Source organism: Sarcophilus harrisii, chromosome 3 (assembly GCF_902635505.1).
Source record: "Sarcophilus harrisii chromosome 3, mSarHar1.11, whole genome shotgun sequence".
In the NCBI taxonomy this organism is placed as follows: domain Eukaryota; kingdom Metazoa; phylum Chordata; class Mammalia; order Dasyuromorphia; family Dasyuridae; genus Sarcophilus; species Sarcophilus harrisii.
Genome location: NC_045428.1, coordinates 226,840,474 through 226,854,177, shown reverse-complemented (window position 1 = coordinate 226,854,177; position 13,704 = coordinate 226,840,474). Strand labels below are relative to the sequence as shown.

The 13,704-nt window shown below is 31.7% G+C and overlaps 1 protein-coding gene across 1 annotated transcript in view; it reads right to left on the bottom strand.

Annotated features, from left to right (window-relative positions):
• Nucleotides 1-1,229: 1,229 nt before the first annotated feature.
• Nucleotides 1,230-13,704, bottom strand: part of C3H2orf15 (chromosome 3 C2orf15 homolog) — a 28,297-nt gene continuing 15,822 nt past the window's right edge. Inside the window, exon 3 of the mRNA XM_023500420.2 lies at nt 1,230-1,882. Within this exon, the coding sequence (XP_023356188.1) occupies nt 1,585-1,860 (276 nt within the window). The 5' untranslated portion in view covers nt 1,861-1,882 and the 3' untranslated portion in view covers nt 1,230-1,584. The remainder of the gene's footprint in view (nt 1,883-13,704) is intronic.

The following is a 13,704-nucleotide window of genomic DNA, read 5'->3' as shown; positions in this document are numbered from 1 at the left end:
GATACTTTAGCCCACTTTCTTTCGCCAGTTTATTTCTGGACTTAAGTCACTGTCTATCCACTATATGGGCTTGCACAAGTTATTTCTACTTTCTGAACCTTGGTTTCATCTGTTACCTGAGAAGGTTGGACTTAGAACATCCCTAAGAGCCTCTTCCAGAAGTCCTACAATTCTAGTAATCCCTCCCCTTACTAAAATGAATATAACTTTCAAAATTACATTTCAATGAATCCATAATGGCTAAAAATTTATTCCTTAATAAAATTAAGCCATTTTCAACTTATCACTGAAGTTCTGGTTAGAATTATTCTTGAGAATCCACAAAGTATCTAACTACTAATTTATATTACTTTTAGAATGATTATTTGAATACACTCTTAAGTTTAATAATCAGTCTAATACCACTGATTATGTTTTTACTCCTTTGCTTTATAGTTTAACTTTTTATGATTTGTGAGCACTAATTTTTTTACTCCACAAGCAAACACTAATGACTTGTTTTTATTGTCCAGAAGCAGACTCTTTAATTTGGTATCTGAAGTAGTCACTGGTACATTATAATACATACAAAACACAAGCAAAATAAATATCAATAAAGCATTTCCCATCTGAAACAAACTTCCTGATTTGATCTAATATTACTTGAGTTACTACTCCTGTTGTCTAAGCTACTGTTCTGGGAAGACTATCAACTGTCTAGTATAGAAAACAAAATGGCGTTTTGTTTTGTTTTGTTTTGCACTTGAAAGTGTACCTTTTATATCTAAGCACCAAATATTGTTGGTACAAAAATAGCAGTAGCTATAAAATAAAAATTAACATCTTAATACTTATCAGCTATTTGATTTGAAAAAAAAAATTAAATTGTTCAATGAATTAAGGAAAAATCACCTTCAAAAGAAGATTTTAATTAAAAGATCCAAAGGTTTAAAAAGTCATTTGTAGAGACTACCTATCTCTATTTTAGAGAGCCTGTAAGCTTTCTTAATTATCACCTTCAAGTGTTGGAGAATGGTAAGGAAGCAAAATAAAATTTCAATGTTCATGGGCTCAAATAGGAAATGGTACAAAGGCAAAAAGCAGATTATAATTTTTAATCTATCACGTATATTTGCCTACTAGAAGCTGTTTAAATTGTTTTTTGGCAATGAAGATAAAACAGGTCAGTAATTAACCTTACAAATTATTAAATTTTATAAAATAACATTTCATTATGAAAATCAAGAGTCAAGAAAAAGAAAAAAAAGAAAAGAAAAATGAGAAAAACTCTGCAGGGTTTACTAGATGTTAAAATAGCAGATTTAAAATTAGTCTTGGGTGTATAAATACCATTACGGCAAAAGCTTGGTATTTTACAAAGACATACATAATACAAGACTGCATCTACTTTGACTAGTGGAGGACTTTTTCCTCAAAGAGGCTTTTAGTCATCTATTTTTTTTTTAATTCAGTACATTGTGTCAAAGTAACAAATAAGAAATAGTGTAACTCTCCATTTTTTCCCCAAGTTTACCAAATGGAATTAAACAATTTGACTCACCAATTAGCCAAAAGGATTTGTTTATTAATAATGTAGAAATAGCCTCATTCCACATCTATCATTTCTAGTCCATCTCTTTCTTTAACATATGTCACAGGACTTAATGATTTTCCTGAATGAGATTCTGTACCAGTCTCTTCATTGGTTGTAAAGTTTTCTCCTTGAATTGTGTCTTCTAACCTTATTTTTCTGGTATTTTGAAATAACCGAGTCACTGGTCTTAACCTGCTTTTCTCAGTCCTTCGAATTAAATGATCCTTCACTTTTGAATCATTGTGTATAACAGATACTTGAGTAGATTTACTAAGAGAGAATCCCATTCTGGGACCATATCTTCACAATCTGAAAAAAATTGCCAAGAAAATTTCTATGTAGTTTAAAAACAAAGCTCACAAAATTTTTTTCAACCTGATCACAACCTGAAAACTTCTATTTGAAAGACAGGATATCAATGAAAATATCAAAAGCTAATATTTTTAAATTTTAACATTTTATTATTTTTATTATGATTTTCTTTTAAAATATTGAGTTATAAATTTCTTCCTCTTTCCCACCCCATCCCCATTGAGATCAAGCAATATATCAATTATAAATGTGGAATCATGTAAAACATATTTCCATATTAGTCATATTTTTTAAAAGCAAGAAAAATAGTGGGAAAATTATACTTCAGTTTGCACTCAGCTCATTGTCTCTCTGGAGGTGGATAGCATTTTTTCATCATAAATTCTTTGGCACTGTCTTAGCTCATTGTATTAAGCAGAGTAATTAAATATTTCAGTTTATCAATACAACCTTGCTGTTATTGTGCACAATGATCTCCCAGCTCTTACTTTGTACTGCATCAGTTCATATAAGTTCCTGCTGTGTTTTTCTGCAACCATTCTCCTCATTATTTCTTAAAGCACAATAGTGCTCTATTACAATCAAATGTCAGTTTTTTCATCTATTCCCCATTTGATGAGTATTGTTTCAATTTTCAATTTCTTGACCTACAAAAGAGCTGTTATAAAGATTTTTGTACACAAAGACTTTTTCCTTTGATCTCTTAGGGATATAGACCTAGTGGTAGCATTATTGGGTCATAGGATATGCAGAATGTTATGCCCCTTGAGTAAAGTTTCAAATTGGTTAGACCAGTTCATTCCAACAACTGTTCATTAGTATACCCAATTTTCACTCATCCCCAACAGCACTGACAATTTCTGATAAATATGAAGTGGTACTTCTGAGTTGTTTAAATTTACAATTCTCTAATAAAAAGTGATTTAGGGCATTTTAGAAATATAACTATAGATAGCTCAGATTTCTTCTTCTGAAAACTACCTGATATCTTTTGCCCATTTATCATTTGGGGAATGGTTCATATATCAGCTATACATCTGATTCAATTCTATACTAAGTATATATTTGAGAAGACTTTTTTCAGTGTAAAAATAAATTTGATTTTATATCATTGTCTCTAGTGCCTTATAGCAGATTGTAATTTTTCTGATTATGTCTTTTAATTAGTTCAAGTTTTTCCTTTTTCTTTGAGATAATGATTGCTACTCTTGCACTTTTTAGTTAAGTTTGAAGCATACTGAATTCTGCTACAGCTCTTTATTTTAACTCTGGGTATGTCTTTCTGTTGTAAACAATAGTTTGATGGTTCCTGTTTTCTATACATTCTGCCATCTGCTGTTTTATAAGAGAGCATATCTCATTCACATTCAGTTATGATTACTGCTTATTTCCTTTCATACCATTTTCTTGTTTCTTTTTATTCACTCCCTCCTCACTCCTTTTTGCTTCTGATCATTGCCTCCCTTAATCTACCCTCTTTTTTAAATCATCCCTGTACCTTTTCTCATTCTCTTCCCCTCTCTATTGGATAAATTACATTTCTATATATGTGTGTGTGCGCACACACGTCTATCAATACTATATTTCTTCCCTCTTTGAATCAATTTTCATGTAAGGTTCAAGCACTATCTGTTACTATCTCTTCTCCTATTTTCCCCTTCATTTTAAAAACTCTTTCTTGAGTTCCTCTTTTATGTGAAAAAAATCTCCCATTCTACTTCTCCCTTACCCCATTTTCCCAGTATATTCCTTTCTCATCCCATCATTTTTGTGAAGATCATTTCAACATAATTGACTTTCATTCATGCCCTCTATGTAAACTCCTTTTAACTGCTTTAATGATCATAGATGGAAAAATATATTAGAAGTTAGATATATCCTTTTCCCCCTATAGGAACCCAAGGAGTTTAACTTTATTGAGTCCCTTATGATTACTCTTTCAGTTTTTCTTTTTATGCTTCTCTTAAATCTTGTGTTTAAATGTCAATTATTCTATTCAGTTCTGAGTGCAAGTCCTCTATTTCATTAAATATCAATTTTTTTCTCTAAAGGATTACATTTAGTTTTACTGAGTACATTATTCTTGGTTGTAATCCTAGCTCCTTTGCTTTCCAGAACATCATATTCCAAGTTCTCTGCCACTCTATCATAGAAGCTTACAATCTTGTGTAATCTAACTGTGGCACCATGATATTTGAATTGTTTCTTTTGGCTACTTCAGATATTTTCTCTTTTGACTTGTGAATTCTAGAATTTGGCTATAATATTCCTAGGAATGTTCATTTTGTAATCTTTTTCAGGAAGTAATTAGCATTTTCTTTTTTTTTTTTTTATGCTATGGACCTAAGACATCAAGAGGAGCTTCCTTGATAATTTCTTGAATCACAATGCCTAGATTCTTTCTTTGATCTAAGCTTTCAGGTAGTCCAATAATTCTTACACTACATCATCTTAATCTATTCTCCAAGTCATTTGTTTTTCTAATGAAATACTTCATATTTTCTTCTGTTTTTTTTTCATTCCTTTAATTTTATTCTATTGTTTCTTATGGAGTCATTAGCTTCCACTTACCCAATTCTCCTTTTTAAGGAATTATATTCTTCAGTGAACTTTAGTGCCTCTTTAGCCAATTCTGATTTTTAAGGAGTTTTTTGGTGAGATTTTTTAACCACTTTTTCCATTTGGCAAATTTTAGTTTTTAAGTTCTTTATATTTCAGTTAATTTTATAATTAGGCCAATTCTATTTTTTCAGGTGTAGTTTATACTTTTTTTAAAAAAATCAAATTGTTAATTATCTTTTCATAATTTTATTGCATTATTCTATTTTCCCGATTTTTCCTTTACTACTCATCTCTTTAATACTTCCAAGAATTCTTGTCAAGTTTGGATCCAATTAGCATTTTTTTGAGGTTTTGCTAATTTCTATTTTCACATAGTTGTCTTCTAAGTTTATGTCTTGGTCTTTTCTGCCACCAAAGTAGCTTTTTAATGGTCAAGTTCTTTTTTTTTTTTTGGTTAATTGCTCATTTTTCCAGTCTACTTCTTGACTTTGAACTTTATGTTAAAGTTGGGTTTTGCTAATCTCATCCTTTAGGCTTTTGGGGTGTAGCTATTTCCAGAGCTAGTTCTAGGGGGTCTGCAGGTTTATAGTGTTTCCAAGGTGGTGTAACCCTGAGAGAAATGTGGTCACTGCTCTCTTGATCTGCACTCTGGTTGAGAGTTCAGCTGGGTGGCTGTCCCTAATTTACCATCTTGGCTACCAATTCTTAAGTTCTTCAAATTCTTTTTGGGGAAAAAAAAATTTAACCATATGAATCAGTGTGTTAATCTCAGTCACTTTTCAAAAAGTAACAAAGTACTTTACAAAAGTAACAAATGACTTTATAATTCTGACTGCCATTAATTCTTATTATGAAACCTTCTATTCATTCAATAGATAGTTATTGTGGATAGAACATTGAGTCTGGAGTCAGGAAGACCCAAGTTCAAATCCAGTTTCAGATACTTCCTAGTTGTATGACCGTGGGCCATCATTTAACTTCTGATTGCTTGATAAAAATGGATCACTTGAGAAGGAAATGGCAAACTACTCCAATATCTTTGTCAAGAAAACCTGAAAGTCATGAAGGGTCAGACATGACTGAAACCACTGAATAATCTTCACAAAAATTCTTGCTATATGGAAAACATCATCCTAGACTTTCTACAGGATACAAAAAGTAGTTCCTGTTTTCAACATACTTACAGTGTAGTAGACAAGATACATCATACCACAAGACACTAATCTTATTTTGTGCAGAAGTGATATGCAAATATTTTTGAAAAATTTTAAGTAAAATTTTAGCTTTGAAAACCTATCCTTTGAAATATATATGTGAAGCCCTTTTCGTAGGGCCAAGAAACTGGATACTGAATGGATGCCCCTCAGTTGGAGAATGGCTGAATAAATTATGGTATATGAATGTTATGGAATATTACTGTTCTATAAGAAATGATCAGGAGGATTATTTTAGAGAGGCTTGGAAAGACTTACATGAACTGATGCTGAGTGAAATGAGCAAAACCAGGAGATCATTGTACATGGCAACAACAATATTATACAATGATCAATTTTGATGAATGTAACTCTTTCCAACAGTGAGATGACTGATGCCAGTTCCAATGACTGTGGAATGAAGAAAGCCATTTACACCCAGAGAGAGGATTGTGGGAATTGAATGTGGATTACAACATAACATTCTCATTTTTTTTTGTTGTTTGCTTGCATTTTATTTTCTTACACATTTACTTTCTTTTTTTAATCTGATTTTTCTTGTGCAGCAAGAGAATTGTATAAATATGTTTATACAAATTGAATTCAACATATATTTAAACATGTTTAACATATATTAGATTGCTTGCCATATAGGAGAGGGGGTGAAGGGAAGGAGGAGAAAATCTGAAACACAAAGATCAATGTCAAATTATCGATGCATATATTTTGAAAATAAAAAGCTTTATAAAAAAGAATATATAAACAAAGATGAACAATATTGATACAAAAAGAATACTAGAATTAATGTTTAGTATTCTTTTTAAAATTATTATTATACCTTTTTATTTACAAAACATATGCATGGGTAATTTTTCAACATTGACCCTTGTAAAATCTTCTGTTCCAAATTTTCCCCTCCTTTCCCTCATCCCCTCCCCTAGATGGCAGGTAGTCCAATATATGTTAAATATGTTAAAAATTGGCAAATCCAATACACACACACACACCACACACACACACACACACACACACACACTTATCTATACAGTTATCTTGCTGCACAAGAAAAATCAGATCTAGAAAGAAAAAAACCTGAGAAGGAAAACAAAAATGCAAGTGGACAATAACAGAAGGAGTGGAAATGCTATGTTGTGGTCCCCACCCACTTCCCACAATTCTCTCTCTGGGTGTAGATGATTATCTTCATTAATGAACAATTAGAACTGGTTTGAATCATCTCATTGTTGAAGAGAGCCACATCCATCAGAATTTATATTTAGATCACGAACCCATTTTGACCTTATCTTGGTATATGGTATTAAGTATGGGTCAATGCCTAGTTTCTGCCATATAGTTTCCAATTTTCCCAACAGTTTTTGTCAAATAGTGAATTCTTATCCCAAAAGCCCAAAAGATCTTTGGGTTTGTCAAACACTGGATTGCTATAGTTATTGACTATTTTGATCTGTGAACCTAACCTATTCCACTGATCGACTAGTCTATTTCTTAGCCAGTACCAAATGGTTTTGTTGACTATTGCTTTATAATACAGTGTTAAATCTGGTATAGCTAGGCCACCTTCATTTGATTTTTTTTTCATTGGTTCCCTTGAAATTCTTAACCCTTTGTTCTTCCAGATGAATTTTGTTATTTTTTCTAGGTCATTAAAATAGTTTCTTGGGAATCTGATTGGTATAGTACTAAATAAATAGATTAGGTTGTATTGTCATTATATTCGCTCGATCTATCCAAGAGCCCTTGATATTTTTCCAATTGTTTAGATCTGACTTTATTTGTGTGGAAAGTGTTTTGTAATTTTGCTCATAGAGTTCCTGACTTTCCTTTGACAGATAGATTCCTAAATATTTTATACTATCGGCAATTATTTTAAATGGAACTTCTCTTTGTATCTTTTGCGATTTTGTGAGTGATGTATAAAAATGCTGATGATGTGGATTTATTTTGTATCCTACTTTGCTAAAGTTGTGGATTATTTCTAATAGTTAATTATATATACCATCATATCATCTGTAAAAAGTGATAATTTGGTTTCCTAATTACCTACTCTAATTCCTTTAATTTCTTTTTCTTCTCTTATTGCCAAAGCATGCATTTCTAATACAATATTGAATAATAATGGTGATAATAGACAACATTGTTTCATTCCTGATCTTACTGGGAATGGTTCCAGTTTATCCCCATTACATATGATGCTTACTGATGGTTTTAAATAGATGCTACTGACTATTTTAAGGAAGAGTCCATTTATTCCTATACTCTCTAGTGTTTTTAATAGGAATGGGTGTTAGATTTTATCAAATGCTTTTTCTGCATCTATTTGAGATAAAGATACAGTTTTTGTTAATTTGGTTATTGATATAGTTTTCGTAATATTGAACAAGCCCTGCATTCCTGGTATAAATCCTACTTGGTCATAGTGTATTATCCAGGGGGTGATTTTTCTGTACTCTCTTTGCCTAATATTTTACTTAAAATTTTTACATCAATATTCATTAGGAAGATTGGTCTATAGTTTTCTTTCTTTGTTTTCATCCTACCTGGTTTAGGTTTCAGTACCATGTCTGTGTCATAAAAGGAATTTGGTGTAGTCCTTCATTCCCTAATTTTTCAAATAGTTTATATGGTATTAGAGTTAATTGTTCTTTAAATGTTTGGTAGAATTCACATGTAAATCTGGTACTGGGGATTTTTTCTTAGGGAGTTGATTAATAGATTGTTCTATTTTCTTTTCTAAAATGGGACTATTTAAGTAATTTACTTCCTCCTCTATTAATCTGGGCAACCTATATTTTTGTAGGTATTCCTCCATTTCATTTAGGTTATCAAATTTATTGGCATAAAGTTGGGCAAAGTAACTCCTAATTATTTCTCTAATTTCCTCTTCATTTGTGGAAAGTTCTCCTTTTTCATTTTTAAGACTAAATATGTGATTTTCCTCTTTTTTTTTTCTGATCAAATTTACCAAAGGTTTAATTATTTTGTTGTTTTTTTTCATAAAACCAACTCTTAGTTTTATTTGTTAATTTAATAGTTTTTTTTTTTACTTTAATTTTATAAACTCTCCTTTTATTTTTAGAATTTCAAGTTTAGTATTTGTTTGGGGGTTTTTAATTTTCTCTTTTTCTAGGTTTTTTAGTTGCAAGCCCAATTCATTGATCTTCTCTTTCTCTATTTTATGCAAGTAAGTCTCTAGAGATATAAAATTTCCCCTTATTACCACTTTGGCTGCATTCCACAAATTTTGGTATGTTTGTCTCATTATTGTCATTCTCTTAGATGAAATTATTAATTGTATCTATGATTTGCTATTTCAACCATTCCTTCTTTAAGATGAGATTATTTAATTTCCAATTACTTTTTGGTTTATTTTCCCTGGCTTTTTATTGAATGTAATTTTTAATGAATCATGATCTGACAAAATGCATTTACTATTTCTACCTTTCTGCATTTGATTTTGAGGTCTTTATGTCCTAATATATGGTCAATTTTTGTATAGGTTCCATGAATATTCAGTATTCTTAAAACACTGAGAACCAATTAAGATGAAATCCATTTTAAAGCATTACAGATAATAAGATCAGCAAATTAAAACATAGTATAAATTAAACAAGGTACTACTTGGACATAATTTACCACCATTTCTGAACTGAACAAGAAGTTTTAGGGAATTACTTTCTGCATAATTAGTATTTCAAAAGCTTTTTTTTTACATCTTAACTAAAATAGTCAACATGTCCTTTTTAAAAAATATTCAGTATTTCTTATCACGTACCTTACACCTTGGGAAAATGCAAGTTGTAATATAATTATTAAAAATTTACTTCAGATAACTTAAATTCTTAAATGATTAAAACATTAAAATTCTACACAGGTATGAAGTAGTTCCTGATTACTTTTTTAAAAATCTATTGATAAAATAAGAATGAATCAGAAATGTAATGTTCTAGTTAGCTTTCTGGAGATCTCGGACCAGCCTTGGTTTTTAGCAGAATTATCACCATGAGAATAGTCAGGAATAAAGTTCAAAGTCTTTATTGTCTCCTTCAGTCTCCCAGTCTGAAACAGTCTCTCCCAAAGTGCAGGAGACAGGAGAGCCACAGGATGGTCTCTATCTTGATGTCTATCTTCCTCCCAGATCTCTTAGCTCTTATATACTCTATTACAAGAACATCATCATAGGTATCAATCTTGTAGAACAGGTGTCAACTTGTGGAACTATAGGAAATATTAAATACATGTAAACTAGAGGATCATTATCTTAATTCCATTGTGTTAAGTCCCCTTGTTGTAAGATTAAATCAGTCATACTGAACTAGAGAACTATTAATCACCATGCTAAACTAGATTACCATTGTATTAACAATTTCACTGAATAAACACCTTGTTTCAAGTGTACTTCTCCAAAGTTCTGCCTCTCCACACAGAAAGAAAGCAAAGTTTATATGGACTTATTAAAAAAAAAAGTTGAGAGGCATCCTGGCACATTGGATAGAGGATGGCATTAGAGTAAAATATACTTGGGTTCAAGTCTAATTCTTAACATATGTTATGTTTCTCACTCTATACAAGTCACTTAAATCCCCAGAGCTCCAGGAATGCAGAAACAGACCAGATAGAGTTCCCCACATTGATGAAATTAATTTTTAAAATCTCCAAAGGTTATCTAACCCAACTAGATCAATGTCTGTATTTATTGAAGAGTACTTTTAAGGTATTTTAACCACAGTAGAATAGAATCCTGAACATTGTACTGTGTCTAGCATATAATAGAAGCTTAATAATTATTTGTAGGCTGATAAATATGAATCAAGGATCAAACAAAATTGGAAAGATTTGTAATTTGTTAAAAGATTTATTTAAAAGAACTATAGACTTATAGATTGAAAAAACTTTGGAAATAATCCAGTATAGTCTGGTCATTTTACAGATATATTAACAGTCCTAGAAATATTAGGTAACGTGTACTTTGTTAAACTTTTGAAATCTGAATTATCCTTTTTGTTAGCTATTGAGCTTTCAAACAGAGATTTCAAATAAAAATATTCTAATACTTGACCCAGGCTATTAAAGTTGTGTTGATTCCTGTTCTCTGGCTTATTTTTACTTTTTTTATTCTTATTTTTATTTATAAGAAATAAGTAGGTGGTTTTCTTTATGTCATCTTTCTTCCACCTATCTTTTAACCACTATTTTCCATAAATGGAGGCAGAATTAAAGTATCATTGACACAGAAGGCAGGAGTTGGGCCTAGGTGATAACATCTTCCCTGAAACTTTTATCAGTTTTACAGAAACACATTGAGCCTGTCCCCCATCACAGTCTCAGAACAATGGTCTCTGAAGTGGTCTGGGGCCTAACCCCAAGGAGTAATCATGAAACTAGTTTCCAACACATTCACACCAATCCTATTTTCCTAATACTTCCTCTGTTACACCCAATATTCCTTCCCTCACTCTATTATGCCTGTTTTCAACCCCGTGGCACATTATTATGCCTGTTTTCAACCTAGTGGCACAAGTATAGAGTATAAGACCTAGAGTCAGAAAGACCTTAATTCAAAACTGTCCTCAGATATTAACTAGCTGTGTGACTATGGGTTAGTCACTTAACCTCTGCCTCTTAGTTTCCTCTTCTGTAAAATGGGAATAATAATAGCAACTACCTTCTAGGGTTGTTGTGAAGATCAAATCAGATAATAATTGTAAAATGCTTAGCACAGTGCTTGGCATAGAAAATGCTAAATAAATGCTAGCCATTAGCTACTACAGTTGTCTATTCCACATTGCAACTTTTTCCAATGCAGTTTTGATATGTCATGAGTTAGCATAAGAAATTAAATGAGAATTTTTGGGGAATTTTATAGAAGCCATATATGATACATAAAGCAGATGACAGAAAAAGTTTATAAACTCAGAAATATATGTATAGTATTGTATAATGTAAACATTGTTTTTTAAAATACATAATAATTCAGATTTCTTCTCTGGTACAAAGGGAAGATAAAAATTTTACATGAATTTTCCAATTGCAAGAGTGCTATATTCTACTCCCAACATGTAGAAAGACTATGCCAGGAGCATAGCATAGCATACCATACCAGGAGCAATTATATTCTAACTACTACTTAAGCAAAGACAATAGTACCTTCAGGTAAAACTTCAGCCAAAGTCCCAGATCACCTAATGACCTAATGGCAGGCATTTCTCAAAAAAAAAAAAAAAAAAAAAAAAAGCTAAATAAACACTAATCAGTCAATAAGAGCCAGAGGGGCTTCTTTTTGTTTTGGGTGAAACAGAATTAATCACAGAGAATGTGTTACTTTCCCCTAAACCTGTACACTTTGCCCTAACTTCTTGATTACTATCAAACTATTCCTGTTTTTCCAATCACCCAGCTTGTGTCATTTTTTAGTATCATTTTTGATTCCTCACTTTTATTTATTCCACATAACCAGTAAGTTGCCAAATCTTGATTCTTTCTCTACAGCATCTCTAGTATATATGTCTCCTCTATGAGTTCACAGCAACCATCCTAATTTAGGACCTAATCACTTCTTGTCTATACTATTGAAATAGTTTTCTATTTGGCTTTTTTGACATAAGTTTGTCTCTACTCCAATTCATCTTCCACATAGGCTATCAAGAAGATTTTCTTAAAATACAAGATCTGATCATGTCACATTCCCAGCCATATACTCTCATATAGTACACTCCAATAGCTTCCTATAATCTACTAGACATCTCAAACTGGATATCCCACATATATTTTAAAACTCAACATGTCCAAAACTTAACCCATTATCTTTCCCCCAAGCCCTTTCTCTTTCCAATCTTTACTATTATCTTTTGAACATTGCCTTCTTTAATCTACCTTCCCTCTTGCCACTTCCCACCTCCATTTTCTTTTACCTTCCTTTCCCTTCCAGTTCCATGTTGAGAAAGATGAATTCTACATTCAATTGGGTGTATATATATGTAGGTATATATACATGTATATATACAATATATGTATATGTACATATACACATATACACATACATGTTTTTCCCTCTTTGAACCAGTAGAGATGAGATGTTTAGAACCAGTTCAGATTTTTCTCCCATTACTCCTTCCACTATAAAAACATCCTTGCATTTCTATTTTATGTGAGATAATTTTCCTCATTCTTCTCCCTTGCCTTTTCTTTTTCAGCTTTTTTAAGATCATCTCAACTTAGTAGACTCACACCCATGTCCTCTTAAGTAGATTCCTTCTAACAGCCTTAAAAATAAGATTGTTAAATGTTATATGTATCATCTTTCTATAGAAGAATGTGAACAGATTGATTCTCTTTTGTGTTTACATTTTTATGATTCTCCCAAATCTTATGTTTGAATGTCAAATTTTCTATTCAATTCTGCTCTTTTTGACAAGTCTACTTAAAAATTCTTTATGTCATTAAATATTCATTCCCCCACTTCCATCTCCCTCACCTCATGCAATTTTACTCAGTTTTACTGGTTAGTTTATTCTTGGTTGTAATCCCAGTTTCTTTGCTTTCCGGAATGTCATATTCCAAACTCTCAGTTTCTTTATTGTGATAGCAGCTAAGTCTTGTGTGATCCTAACTGTGGCTCCATATCTGATGGTTTTTTTTATGCTGCTAGTAGTATTTTCTCCTTGACCCAGGAGCTTTCTAATTTGGCTATAATGTTCCTCAAAGTTTCATTTGGGGATCACTTTTATTTCAGGTAATTGATAGCTTCTTTCCTGTTTATGCTTCTCTCTAGTCCTATGTTTGAAGATAAAAATTTCTGTTTAATTCTGTTGCTTTTTTTTATAGGGATGACTGAAAATCTTACTTCTGTAAAGATTCATCTCCTCCCCTGAAAGATGATGATCAGCTTTGCTGGGAAGTTTACTTTTAGTTGTAACTCCAGGTCCTTTGCCTTCCAGAAATGATATTCCAGGCCCTCTCATTCTTTATTGTAGAAGCTTCCAGAAGAACTGGGCAATCTTGACTGTTGCTCGTTGATATTTGAATTGTTTTTATCTGGAAGCCTGC